Source organism: Vollenhovia emeryi, unplaced genomic scaffold (genome assembly GCF_000949405.1).
Source record: "Vollenhovia emeryi isolate VEMERY1.0 unplaced genomic scaffold, V.emery_V1.0 DF939157.1, whole genome shotgun sequence".
NCBI classification, from domain to species: domain Eukaryota; kingdom Metazoa; phylum Arthropoda; class Insecta; order Hymenoptera; family Formicidae; genus Vollenhovia; species Vollenhovia emeryi.
This window is the reverse complement of record NW_011967209.1, coordinates 1,218-14,772: the sequence shown is the minus strand read 5'-3', so window position 1 is coordinate 14,772 and position 13,555 is coordinate 1,218. Positions and strand designations below refer to the sequence as shown.

General features: G+C 33.1%; 4 protein-coding genes across 4 annotated transcripts; all 4 read right to left on the bottom strand.

Annotated features, from left to right (window-relative positions):
* Window positions 1-1,169: 1,169 nt before the first annotated feature.
* LOC105564976 lies at window positions 1,170-3,621 on the bottom strand. Its single transcript, XM_012017778.1, has 7 exons — window positions 3,325-3,621; window positions 2,920-3,188; window positions 2,293-2,652; window positions 1,755-2,007; window positions 1,614-1,682; window positions 1,454-1,540; window positions 1,170-1,262 (listed from the first exon to the last, which is right to left on the bottom strand). The coding sequence occupies exons 1-7, from the start codon at window positions 3,619-3,621 to the stop codon at window positions 1,170-1,172; spliced, it is 1,428 nt and encodes a 475-aa protein (XP_011873168.1).
* A 1,147-nt stretch (window positions 3,622-4,768) lies between these two features.
* On the bottom strand, window positions 4,769-6,186 carry LOC105564931. Its single transcript, XM_012017714.1, has 4 exons — window positions 5,928-6,186; window positions 5,787-5,855; window positions 5,627-5,713; window positions 4,769-5,430 (listed from the first exon to the last, which is right to left on the bottom strand). Exons 1-4 carry the CDS (start codon window positions 6,093-6,095, stop codon window positions 5,338-5,340), a joined length of 417 nt encoding a protein of 138 aa, XP_011873104.1. The 5' UTR covers window positions 6,096-6,186; the 3' UTR covers window positions 4,769-5,337.
* A 542-nt stretch (window positions 6,187-6,728) lies between these two features.
* Window positions 6,729-7,641, bottom strand: LOC105564932. Its single transcript, XM_012017715.1, has 2 exons — window positions 7,463-7,641; window positions 6,729-7,194 (listed from the first exon to the last, which is right to left on the bottom strand). The coding sequence occupies exons 1-2, from the start codon at window positions 7,633-7,635 to the stop codon at window positions 6,837-6,839; spliced, it is 531 nt and encodes a 176-aa protein (XP_011873105.1). The 5' UTR covers window positions 7,636-7,641; the 3' UTR covers window positions 6,729-6,836.
* Window positions 7,642-11,341: 3,700 nt separating this feature from the next.
* On the bottom strand, window positions 11,342-13,101 carry LOC105564974. The gene is made up of 3 exons (XM_012017777.1): window positions 12,376-13,101; window positions 12,118-12,239; window positions 11,342-11,705 (listed from the first exon to the last, which is right to left on the bottom strand). Exons 1-3 carry the CDS (start codon window positions 12,673-12,675, stop codon window positions 11,342-11,344), a joined length of 786 nt encoding a protein of 261 aa, XP_011873167.1. The 5' UTR covers window positions 12,676-13,101.
* Between the last annotated feature and the right edge of the window lie 454 nt (window positions 13,102-13,555).

Below are 13,555 nucleotides of genomic sequence, written 5' to 3'. Positions count from 1 at the left end.
AAATCTTTCTTGTGGAAAATCGTTACGGGCGATGAGAAATGGATACTCTATGACAATCCGAAACGCAGAAAGTCATGGATAAATCCCGGCGAATCATCAAAATCGGTCGCAAAACCCAATCGCTTCGGAAAGAAGGTTCTTCTCTGCATTTGGTGGGATATCAAGGGCTTTATTATGAGTTGTTGGAACCGGGTGAAACAGTTACTGCGGACTGCTACCAACGTCAATTAATCTGTTTGAGTCAAGAATTGGAACGAAAACGTTATACTGGCAAAGGAGAACGTCCAGTGAAATTGTTGCATGACAACGCCAGGCCACACATTGCTTCCAATACAAAAGACACCATAATGAGTCTTGGCTGGGACGTCTTGCAGCACCCGGCGTATTCACCAGATATTGCTCCATCCGATTACCACTTGTTCCGGTCGATGCAACACGCCTTGTTCGATATGCACTTCCAAACAGTGGATGAGATCCGAAAATGGCTTTATCGTATCCAAAGACGTAACATTTTTCCGAGATGGAATTCATCAGTTGCCTGAAAGATGGCTTAAAGTTATAGAAAGCAACGGCGAATACTTTGATTGAACAATTTCATTTACTTTCTTTTAAAATAAACCCTGAATGTAGTGTGAAAAAATTGGATTATTCATTTGTACACCTAATAATTATATTCGTTTCATCTGGCTTGTTTTCGAAATTAATATACATCAAAATAAAGTTTACCGTTTGATTATTTACTCATATTGTCATTCGTCCGCTTTATACTTCCTATTGGTTACGTATTTCATAAAATACGAACTCGAGTAATAAAGAATAACGTTGCCTGAAAGTGTTAACCTTTGCCTAAATGAAGAAATCTATTAAGCTTAGTTAAGTATAAAGTGGCAGAAGGTTAATGGGGTGGGACTTATGCAGCAAAGAAGGAAGAATTTCCTAAAAGTTTCGTGGAAATCTTCCAGGAGGTGGAAAACCTGCGGAGAAGTCAATATCACACGGTAGGAAAATAATATTAACAGAGCTGCCAGGAATATTCTTCATGTAAACCGCAGGATGTTAACGTATACATATAAAGAGGGTATTTAGAGGATGAAGTTTGAGGAGGTGAAGACTGAATAAGGGCCAGTAGCGCTATTGGAATGAATTAATTATTTAATATCTACAATTATTTAAACTTGTGCATGAGGTATAGCATTATTCGATTCCAATTCATTGCCCATCTGTATCACGAAAACCATGTAGGTCGTCAGGATCATCAAAATCTATAACCAAGAAAAGTTAAATACACTACATTTGTTATATGATCGGGGTGAATTTATAAAACTTATTTCCACACAATTTATAAAAAGTGTGAAGAGAACATTATTTAGCGTTTGTAATTGTAAATCTTTTCCTATTTGTCAAGATGGTTGATATAACGACAACCACCCGTATGTAACAATTTGATACGAACCATGCTTAAGACACGATTGTCCAGAGTAAGACTAAACGCAGAAAATGTCACTGGGCTTTGCAAAACTTGAAGGCCAAACTGTTGAATCTGAAACAGTTTCAAGCGATAATTAGATAATATATAGCAGCAACTATATGTTAATGCATTGCAACAAACGAACTTCTTCCTTTATATCAATATCTGTATTGCAACCATAAATCGAATGAATGATTTCAGCGGTTCTGTTTCCCTATAAATAATGTTATGTAAAAGTTACTGTATCTCGATCGTTAATTCGATTGTGGACTATAAAATCAGTTACCTCATCAGCTGCATTCTTGCAAACGCGATTCAGAGTAAAGATTTTCATAACGTGAAAAGAACACAATGACAACGTCACAAACGTCTGTTCTGTCAAATATTTTATATCGTGTTTGCTCATAATGTATCGAATATACAAATGATAAAAAGATACGATAAGAGCCATCATAATCACTCCTATGTCCCAAGCTACTTGTACTCCAAGGATAGTGGATACTATTTTCGTTACTTTACACACTTTCAGGTGTACCTGTCTTAAAAACACTTAAAGATAATCAGAAATATTTTTATTGAATGTTGTCTTTTGTTTCTCAACAATTTTTTAAGAAGTCTGACTTGAATATTTTTAGCGTTTACATAAAATTACAACTTTTAAATACGTTAACGGCAAAACTGACTTAAATCGATTTTTACCTAAGAAATATACCGAATAAATATCTATTTCAATATTTTATATTTTATACAGGTATGTAATATACAGATTTTTATTTTACAGAGTTTACTTTGTACCAACGTACTTAATAATTGCCTGTACTCACCTGATTACTTGTAAAAGATGTTTAGGTTTTTCACATTTTGTTATTGTGGTATTGTGTCTTCGAGGTGGATTCTGGAGTACGCTTTGAAAATGATTTGTGACATGAGATGGAAAGTGAGATTCAGTTTGAAATACGACCGGATCTCGCTTCTTCGATATAGAAAAATTAATTCCGGTCTGCACCCGCTGACGCCTTCGGAATATCATCTTTGTGGAAAAAACTTGCTTTTGTTGCTCGACATCTATGATCCTCTCATAATCCTTCATGTCAAAAATGCCTAATTTCTTATCTTCCTTGGATAAATCTGTTAAGCTCTCGCGCAAAAGTTGGTTGACCAATTTAAATTTTATTTGTGAGCATCTGCATTATTGTATAGAAGCATGTTAAATATTATAAATCAGTGATAGTATGTCTTATCTTCGCGAAATGAACAATAAATCAGAAAGTATTATTCAATAATATAAAACAAAATTACAAAACATTATTATAATATACTTTCAGTGTTGACATTATGTATAAGAAGTTAAGCAAGACAATAGCGACTATTAATTTTTTACTTATTAATTTTTGAATACTAATCTAATAAGTACATAAATTTCTTGATTCTGAAAAAGTTTATTTACATACTTTGCAAATATGAAGAATTCGAATATATTAATAGAGTTGACGATGAACGAATACGTCTTTATGAGTAGCAGATAAATTGAAGTAAATACATCCGTGCTTGTGTGCAAGTGAATGAACATAGTCCATATCCATATAACCAAAACAAACGTTATCAAAACAGTTATGATTCCAATCATAACGAAGTATAATCTGTCATAATTCACCGTCAGTCCCAGCTGTTGCAACGTTTCATCGATCTCAAAGATCTTTTTGAGACAAACTTTAAATTTCTACAAATGTAAATTTACAATGTGATAAAATAACAATTTATACGCATGATTTAGTTCTGAAATTGTATTTTATGACTTGTATACCATGAATGCAGTACAGTACAACTATAATGTATCGCACATTTATTTTGCTCACCTTTGTGTGCCACCAACCTAGTAACATTTTCACTATCACAGATACTAGAACGATGTACGTCGTTAATTTGTATACAACATATTCCAGTTTCATCAGTCTAAAGTCCGGATAGTTTTTTTGGTGTATGAATATGCCACAACAAAATGTGATGTAAATAAACGCGAGATAAATCAGACTGAGTATAGGTCTCGGATTACCACGAGGATATTCGAAAGCGCGAAGTCCCACTATACAGTTGACAGTTGTCACCGGTGCTATAATCTCGGAAAAGCATTTAGGACGTGCAAATAGCTTCATCTCGTTCGATATTTAACAGTTGTAATTTACTCGGACAAAAAATCTTCGTTTTTAGTTTTCGGCTGATCGAACATTTGATATACTCAAACTCAGGTTGGCGGTTAATATTTATAGAAGCGAAGTAGTCGTACCTTCTTATTTTCGTGCAAATTGTAATAGTGCTACTGCGTCTGGGGATAGACGTTTCGCTCAATACATTGACGAATTCGTTAACGTAATTTTCATTTTTCTTCACGGTACCAATTATTTCACATTCATTCAACCGATAACTTGCTTATTTGTTCTCAGGCATTGTTAATTGAGGCTGTAGTAATTCTAATATTAATTACACCTTCTTTTTCATTTCTTCATATTTGTACACTAAATTCTATATTAAATTATATAATTAAATATATAAATAGCACAAAACGAATTATATTTCCCTATCTATGCGAGAATGATAGATGTCAGGTCAGTCACTAACGCGATTCACTATCTTTTCCAGATAACTTTATGTTTCCTTTAGTTCACAAGTCGATGATCCACCTTCGTCAATGGTCGAAGGAACATACTCGAGTTTCTTGCAATTGTCAGGTTTAACATGTACGTGTCACATAAACGTGCAGAAATAAGCCCCGCCCGATGGCCTTTGAAACGATTATATATATGTGTAGATATGTATATATATGTATATAAATAAATAAATATATAAAGGCTGCTATGCCAGCGGAGCAATAAGTAATTCATTGTAAAAACGTGTGCGGATGAATCGCCTTTTTATTACCTTAATTCTAGTAATGTTATAAGACACCACCCGGGATCTAGACACCCATATGTGCTAAAAGAAAACAATTACTAGCAGAATATCGCGCATAGTACATTGCTGAATATGCACGAGAGAAAAGTAATTTGAAGTAATGAGCCACTGGATTGCAACGCATTTGTTATACATATATGGCTTGACAAAACGCAAAAATATACTGACCAATTGAATTGTTAAAATGAAAAACATTGAAACTTGTACATAAGGACTACTATATATACTTTTCAACGAGAAATATTTTATATTATCTTGAGAGACTTATTCCTGGAAAATAATGGAATAATGTAAAAGCAGGTTGCAGGAAAATCGGGAATCCACTATAAATTAACGATAAGCGTGAAAATTGTTTTTGCGTAAGAATTATAATTTATTTCTTATCGAATATGCAATACAATCAAAGCTAATAATCAAGTAATTGTATTCGTTTCATCTGGCTTGTTTTCGAAATGAATATACATCAAAATAAAGTTTACCGTTTGATTATTTACTCATATTGTCATTCGTCCGATTTATACTTCCTATTGTTCACGTATTTCATAAAATACGAACTCGAATAATAAAGAATAACGTTGCCTGAAAAGTGTTAACCTTTGCCTAAATGTAGAAATCTATTCAGCTTAGTTAAGTACAAAGTGACAGAAGGTTAATGGGGTGGGACTTATGCAGCAAAGAAAGAAGAATTTCCTAAAAGTTTTGTGGAAATCTTCCAGGAGGTGGAAAACCTGCGGAGAAGTCAAGATCACACGGTAGGAAAATAATATTGACAGAGATACCAGGAATATACTTCATGTGAACTGGAGGATGTTAACATATATAAAGGGGATATCTAGAGGATGAGAAGTTTGAGGAGGTGAAGACTGAATCTGGGCAGTAGCGCCATTGGGATGAATGAATTATTTAATATCTACCATTATTTAAAATTGTGAATAATGTATATCATTATTCGATTCCAATTCATTGCCCATTTGTATCAAGATAACCATGTAGGTCGTCAAGATTTTCAAAATCTATAAACGAGAAAAGTTAAATGTACTGCATTTATTACATGATCGGGGTAAATTTATAAAACTTATTTCCACACAATTTATAAAAAGTGCTAAGAGAACATTATTTAGCGTTTTTAATTGTAAACTTTGTCGTAGTTGCCAAAATGATCGATATAACGACAACCACCAGTATGTATAATAACAATTTGATACGAACCATGCTTACGACACGATTGTCCAAAGTAAGACTAAACGCAGAAAATGTCACGGGGCTTTGCAAAATTTGAAGGCCAAACTGTTGAATCTAAAACAATTTCAAGCGATAATTAGATAATATATAGCAGCAACTATATGTTAATGTATTGAAAAAAACGAACTTCTTCCTTTATATCAATATCTGTATTGCAACCATAAATCGAATGAAGTATTTCAGCGGTTCTGTTTCCCTATAAATAAATGTTATGTAAAAGTTATTGTATCAAGACCGTTAATTCGATTATGGACTATAAACCAGTTACCTCATCAGCTGCATTCTTGCAAACGAGATTTAAAATAAAGATTTTTATAATGTGCCAAGAACACAATGACAACGTCGCAACCGTTGGCCTTGCCCAATATTTTACTTCGCATTTGCTCATAATGTAGTGAATATACAAATTATAAAGATACCCAGTGAGGACTATCATATTTACTCCTATGTCCCAAGCTATTTGTACTCCAAGAATACTGCATACTATTTTTGTTACTTTACACACTTTCAGGTGTACCTGCCTTAAAAACACTCAAAGATAATCAGAAATATTTTTATTGAATGTTGTCTTTTGTTGCTCAATATTTTTTAAGAAATTTGACTTGCATATTTTATGCATTTATACAAAATTACAAATTTTTAATACGTTAACAGCAAAACTGAAGTAAATAAATTTTTACTTAAGAAAAATGCCAAATAAATATCTATCTAAATATTTTATATTTTATATGTAATATACAGATTTTTTATTTTACAGAATTCACTTTGTAACAACGTACTTAATAATTGGCCTAGTTTACACCGTGAATTTAGGCCACGACCTATACCTTATATTCAACCCAAACACGATAGGTCGCGACGATGTAAACAGTTGCGACCTCGCTTGGGTCAGGTCTCTTTTTCGCGTGCCCTGACCTAAATTAGGTCACACGACGTAACGCGTCTAAACACAGGTGACCTAAAGATCGCCTAAAGTGCGGAGAAAACAAAGTACAAACGATATTGGTTATGTATGAAGATGGCATTCACATGAGGACTAAATTTTTACCTATATTCGACCTAAAAGTATCATAGGTCTACATGGTGTAAACGTTTTGTTTAGAAGCCTATTTTAGGTCAAGGCATAGGTCAGGTCGCAATCAGGTCGCACGGTGTAAACTAGGCCTATGGCCTGTACTCACTTGATTACTTGTAAAAGATGTTTAGGTTTTTGATATTTTGTTATTGTGGAATTGTGTCTTCGAGATTGATTTTGGAGTACGCTTTGAAAATGATTTGTGACATGAGATGGACTTTGAGATTCAGTTGGAAATACGACCGAATTTTGCTTCATAGAAAAATTAATTCCGGTCTGCACCCGCTGACGCCTTCGGAATATCATCTTTGTGGAAAGAACTTGCTTTTGTTGCTCGGCATCCATGATCCTCTCATAATCTTTCATTTCAAAGATGCCTAATTTCTTATCTTTCTTGGATAAATCTGTTAAGCTTTCGCGCAAGAGTTGGTTGACCAATTTAAATTTCATTTGTGAGCATCTGCATTATTGTATAGAAGCATATTAATATTATAACATGTATTTTAGAACTCTAATATCTATAATCTAATTTAAATCAGAAAGTATTACTTAATAATATAAAACAAAATTACAGAAAATTATTGTTATAACATACTTTCAATGGTGATATTATGTATAATAAGTTAAGCAAGACAATAGTGACTATTAATTTTTCACTTATTAATTTTATGAATACTAATCTAATAAATACATAAATTTCTTGATTATTAAAAAGTTGATTTACATACTTCGCAAATATGAAGAATTCGAATATATTAATAGAGTTGACGATGAACGAATACGTGTATATGAGTAGAAGATAAATTGAAGTAAATACATCCGTGCTTATGTTCAAGTGAATGAACATCATTGTCCACACAACGAAAACAAACGTTATCAAAACGGTTATGATTCCAATCATAAGGAAGTATAATCTGTCATAATTCACCGTCAGTCCGAGCTGTTGCAACGTTTCATCGATCTCAAAGATCTTCTTGAGACAAACTTTAAATTTCTACAAATGTAAATTTACAATGTGATAAACTTACAATTTATACGCATGATTTAGTTCTGAAATTGTATTTTATGACTTGTATACCATGAATGCAGTACAGTACAACTATAATGTATCGCACATTTATTTTGCTCACCTTTGTGTGCCACCAACCTAGTAGCATTTTCAATATCATAGATACTAGAACGATATACATCAATAATTTCAATAAAGCATATTCCACTTTCATCAGTTTAAGGCCCGCATAGTATCTTTGGTTCATGCGTAATATGCCACAACAAAATGTGATGTAAATAAACGCGAGATAAATCAGACTGAGTATAGGTCTCGGATTACCACGAGGATATTCGAAAGCGCGAAGTCCCACTATACAGTTGACAGTTGTCACCGGTGCTATAATCTCGGAAAAGCATTTAGGACGTGCAAATAGCTTCATCTCGTCAGATATTTAACGTCCGATATTTCTCAGTTGTAATTTACTCGGACAAAAAATCTTCGTTTTTAGTTTTCGGCTGATCGAACATTTGATATAATCAAACTCAGGTTGGCGGTTAATATTTATAATAGCGAAGTAGTCGTACCTTCTTATTTTCGTGCAAATTGTAATAGTGCTACTGCGTCTGGGGATAGACGTTTCGCTCAATACATTGACGAATTCGTTAACATAATTTTCATTTTTCTTCACGGTACCAATTATTTCACATTCATTCAACCGATAACTTGCTTATTTGTTCTCAGGCATCGTTAATTGAGGCTGTAGTAATTCTAATATTAATTACACCTTCTTTTTCATTTCTTCATATTTGTACACTAAATTCTACACTAAATTAATATATAATTTGTCAGGATTGATGTCAGGTCAGTCACTAACGCGATTCACTATCTTTTCCAGATAACTTTATGTTTCCTTTAGTTCACAAGTCGATGATCCACCTTCGTCAATGGTCGAAGGAACATACTCGAGTTTCTTGCAATTGTCAGGATTAACATGGACGTGTCACATAAACATGCACAAATAAGCCCCGCCCGATGGCCTTTGAAACGATTATATATATGTGTAGATATGTATATATATGTATATAAATAAATAAATATATAAAGGCTGCTATGCCAGCGGAGCAATAAGTAATTCATTATAAAAACGTGTGCGGATGAATCGCCTTTTTATTACCTTAATTCTAGTAATGTTATAAGACACCACCCGGGATCTAGACACCCATATGTGCTCAAAGAAAACAATTACTAGCAGAATATCGCGCATAGTACTTTGCTGAATATGCACGAGAGAAAAGTAATTTGAAGTAATGAGCCACTGGATTGCAACGCATTTGTTATACATATATGGCTTAACAAAACGCAAAAACATACTGACCAATTGAATTGTTAAAATGAAAAACATTGAAACTTGTACATAAAGACTACTATATATACTTTTCAACGAGAAATATTTTATATTATCTTGAGAGACTTATTCCTGGAAAATAATGGAATAATGTAAAAGCAGATTGAAGGAAAATCGGAAATCCACTATAAATTAACGATAAGCGTGAAAATTGTTTTTGCGTAAGAATTATAATTTATTTCTTATCGAATATGCAATACAATCAAAGCTAATAATCAAGTAATTATATTCGTTTCATCTGGCTTGTTTTCGAAATTGATATACATCAAAATAAAGTTTACCGTTTGATTATTTACTCATATTGTCATTTGTCCTCTTCATACTTCCTATTGTTTACGTATTTCATAAAATACGAACTCGAATAATAAAGAATAACGTTGCCTGATTGAAAAGTGTTAACCTTTGCCTAAATGTAGAAATCTATTAAGCTTAGTTAAGTATAAAGTGGCAGAAGGTTAATGGGGTGGGTCTTATGCAGCAAAGAAGGGAGAATTTCCTAAGAGTTTCGTGGAAATCTTCCAGGAGGTGGAAAACCTGCGGAGAAGTCAAGATCACACGGTAGAAAAATAATATTGACAGAGATACCAGGAATATGCTTCATGTGAACTGGAGGATGTTAACATATATAAAGGGGATATCTAGAGGATGAGAAGTTTGAGGATGTGAAGACTGAATCTGGGCAGTAGCGCCATTGGTATGAATGAATTATTTAATATCAACCATTATTTAAAATTGTGAATAATGTATAGCATTATTCGATTCCAATTCATTGCCCATTTGTATCAAGATAACCATGTAGGTCGTCAAGATTTTCAAAATCTATAAACAAGAAAAGTTAAATGTACTGCATTTATTACATGATCGGGGTAAATTTATAAAACTTATTTCCACACAATTTATAAAAAGTGCTAAGAGAACATTATTTAGCGTTTTTAATTGTAAACTTTGTCGTATTTGCCAAAATGATCGATATAACGACAACCACCCGTATGCAACAATTTGATACGAACCATGCTTAAGACACGATTGTCCAAAGTAAGACTAAACGCAGAAAATGTCACGGGGCTTTGCAAAATTTGAAGGCCAAACTGTTGAATCTAAAACAATTTCAAGCGATAATTAGATAATATATAGCAGCAACTATATGTTAATGTATTGAAAAAAACGAACTTCTTCCTTTATATCAATATCTGTATTGCAACCATAAATCGAATGAATTATTTCAGCGGTTCTGTTTCCCTATAAATAAATGTTATGTAAAAGTTATTGTATCAAGACCGTTAATTCGATTATGGACTATAAACCAATTACCTCATCAGCTGCATTCTTGCAAACGAGATTCACAATAAAGATTTTTATAATGTGCCAAGAACACAATGACAAAGTCGCAACCGTTGGCCCTGCCCAATAATTTACTTCGTATTTGCTCATAATGTAGTGAATATACAAATTATAAAGATACCCAGTGATGGATATCATAATTACTCCTATGTCCCAAGCTATTTGTACTCCAAGAATACTGCATACTATTTTTGTTACTTTACACACGTTCAGGTGTACCTGCCTTAAAAACACTCAAAGATAATCAGAAATATTTTTATTGAATGGTGTCTTTTGTTTCTCAATATTTTTTAGGAAATTTGACTTAAATATTTTAAGCATTTGTACAAAATTACAAATTTTTAATACGTTAACTGCAAAACTGAATTAAATAAATTTTTACTTAAGAAAAATGCCAAATAAATATCTATCTAAATATTTTATATGTAATATACAGATTTTTTATTTTACAGAGTTCACTTTGTAACAACGTACTTAATAATGGCCTAGTTTACACCGTGCGTTTAGGCCGCAACCTATACCTTATATTCAACCCAAACACGATAGGTCGCGACGATGTAAACAGTTGCGACTTCGCTTAGGTCAGGTCTCTTTTTCGCGTGCCCTGACCTAAATTAGGTCACACGACGTAACGCGTGTAAACGCAGGTGACCTAAAGATCGCCTAAAGTGCGGAGTAAACAAAGTACAAACGATATTGGTTATGTATGAAGATGGCATTCACATGAGGACTAAATTTTTACCTATATTCGACCCAAAAGTATCTAGGTCTACATGGTGTAAACGTTTTGTTTAGAAGCCTATTTTAGGTCAGGGCATAGGTCAGGTCGCGATCAGGTCGCACGGTGTAAACTAGGCCTATGGCCTGTACTCACTTGATTACTTGTAAAAGATGTTTAGGTTTTTGATATTTTGTTATTGTGGAATTGTGTCTTCGAGATTGATTTTGGAGTACGCTTTGAAAATGATTTGTGACATGAGATGGAAAATGAGATTCAGTTGGAAATACGACCGAATTTTGCTTCATTAATATAGAAAAATTAATTCCGGTCTGCACCCGCTGACGCCTTCGGAATATCATCTTTGTGGAAAGAACTTGCTTTTGTTGCTCGGCATCCATGATCCTTTCATAATCTTTCATTTCAAAGATACCTAATTTCTTATCTTTCTTGGATAAATCTGTTAAGCTTTCGCGCAAGAGTTGGTTGACCAATTTAAATTTCATTTGTAAGCATCTGCATTATTGTATAGAAGCATATTAATATTATAACATGTATTTTAGAACTCTAATATCTATAATCTAATTTAAATCAGAAAGTATTACTTAATAATATAAAACAAAATTACAGAAAATTATTGTTATAACATACTTTCAATGGTGATATTATGTATAATAAGTTAAACAAGACAATAGTGACTATTAATTTTTCACTTATTAATTTTATGAATACTAATCTAATAAATACATAAATTTCTTGATTATTAAAAAGTTGATTTACATACTTCGCAAATATGAAGAATTCGAATATATTAATAGAGTTGACGATGAACGAATACGTGTATATGAGTAGAAGATAAATTGAAGTAAATACATCCGTGATTATGTTCAAGTGAATGAACATCATTGTCCACACAACGAAAACAAACGTTATCAAAACAGTTATGATTCCAATCATAAGGAAGTATAATCTGTCATAATTCACCGTCAGTCCAAGCTGTTGCAACGTTTCATCGATCTCAAAGATCTTCTTGAGACAAACTTTAAATTTCTACAAATGTAAATTTACAATGTGATAAACTTACAATTTATACGCATGATTTAATTCTGAAATTGTATTTTATGACCTGTATACCATGAATGCAGTACAGTACAACTATAATGTATCGCACATTTATTTTGTTCACCTTTGTGTGCCACCAACCTAGTAGCATTTTCAATATCACAGATACTAGATGGATATACATCAATAATTTCAATAAAGCATATTCCAGTTTCATCAGTTTAAGGCCCGCATAGTATCTTTGGTTCATGCGTAATATGCCACAACAAAATGTGATGTAAATAAACGCGAGATAAATCAGACTGAGTATAGGTCTCGTATTACCACGAGGATATTCGAAAGCGCGAAGTCCCACTATACATTTGACAGTTGTCACCGGTGCTATAATCTCGGAAAAGCATTTAGGACGTGCAAACAGCTTCATCTCGTCAGATATTTAACGTCCGATATTTCTCACTTGTAATTTACTCGGACAAAAAATCTTCGTTTTTAGTTTTCGGCTGATCGAACATTTGATATACTCAAACTCAGGTTGGCGGTTAATGTTTTTAATAGCGAAGTAGTCGTACCTTCTTATTTTCGTGCAAATTGTAATAGTGCTACTGCGTCTGGGGATAGACGTTTCGCTCAATACATTGACGAATTCGTTAACATAATTTTCATTTTTCTTCACGGTACCAATTATTTCACATTCATTCAACCGATAACTTGCTTATTTGTTCTCAGGCATCGTTAATTGAGGCTGTAGTAATTCTAATATTAATTACACCTTCTTTTTCATTTCTTCATATTTGTACACTAAATTCTATACTAAATTAATATATAAATAGCACAAAACGAATTGTATTTCCCTATCTATGCGAGAATGATTGATGTCAGGTCAGTCACTAACGCGATTCACTATCTTTTCCAGATAACTTTATGTTTCCTTTAGTTCACAAGTCGATGATCCACCTTCGTCAATGGTCGAAGGAACATACTCGAGTTTCTTGCAATTGTCAGGATTAACATGGACGTGTCACATAAACGTGCACAAATAAGCCCCGCCCGATGGCCTTTGAAACGATTATATATATGTGTAGATATGTATATATATGTATATAAATAAATAAATATATAAAGGCTGCTATGCCAGCGGAGCAATAAGTAATTCATTATAAAAACGTGTGCGGATGAATCGCCTTTTTATTACCTTAATTCTAGTAATGTTATAAGACACCACCCGGGATCTAGACACCCATATGTGCCTAAAGAAAACAATTACTAGCAGAATATCGCGCATAGTACATTGCTGAATATGCACG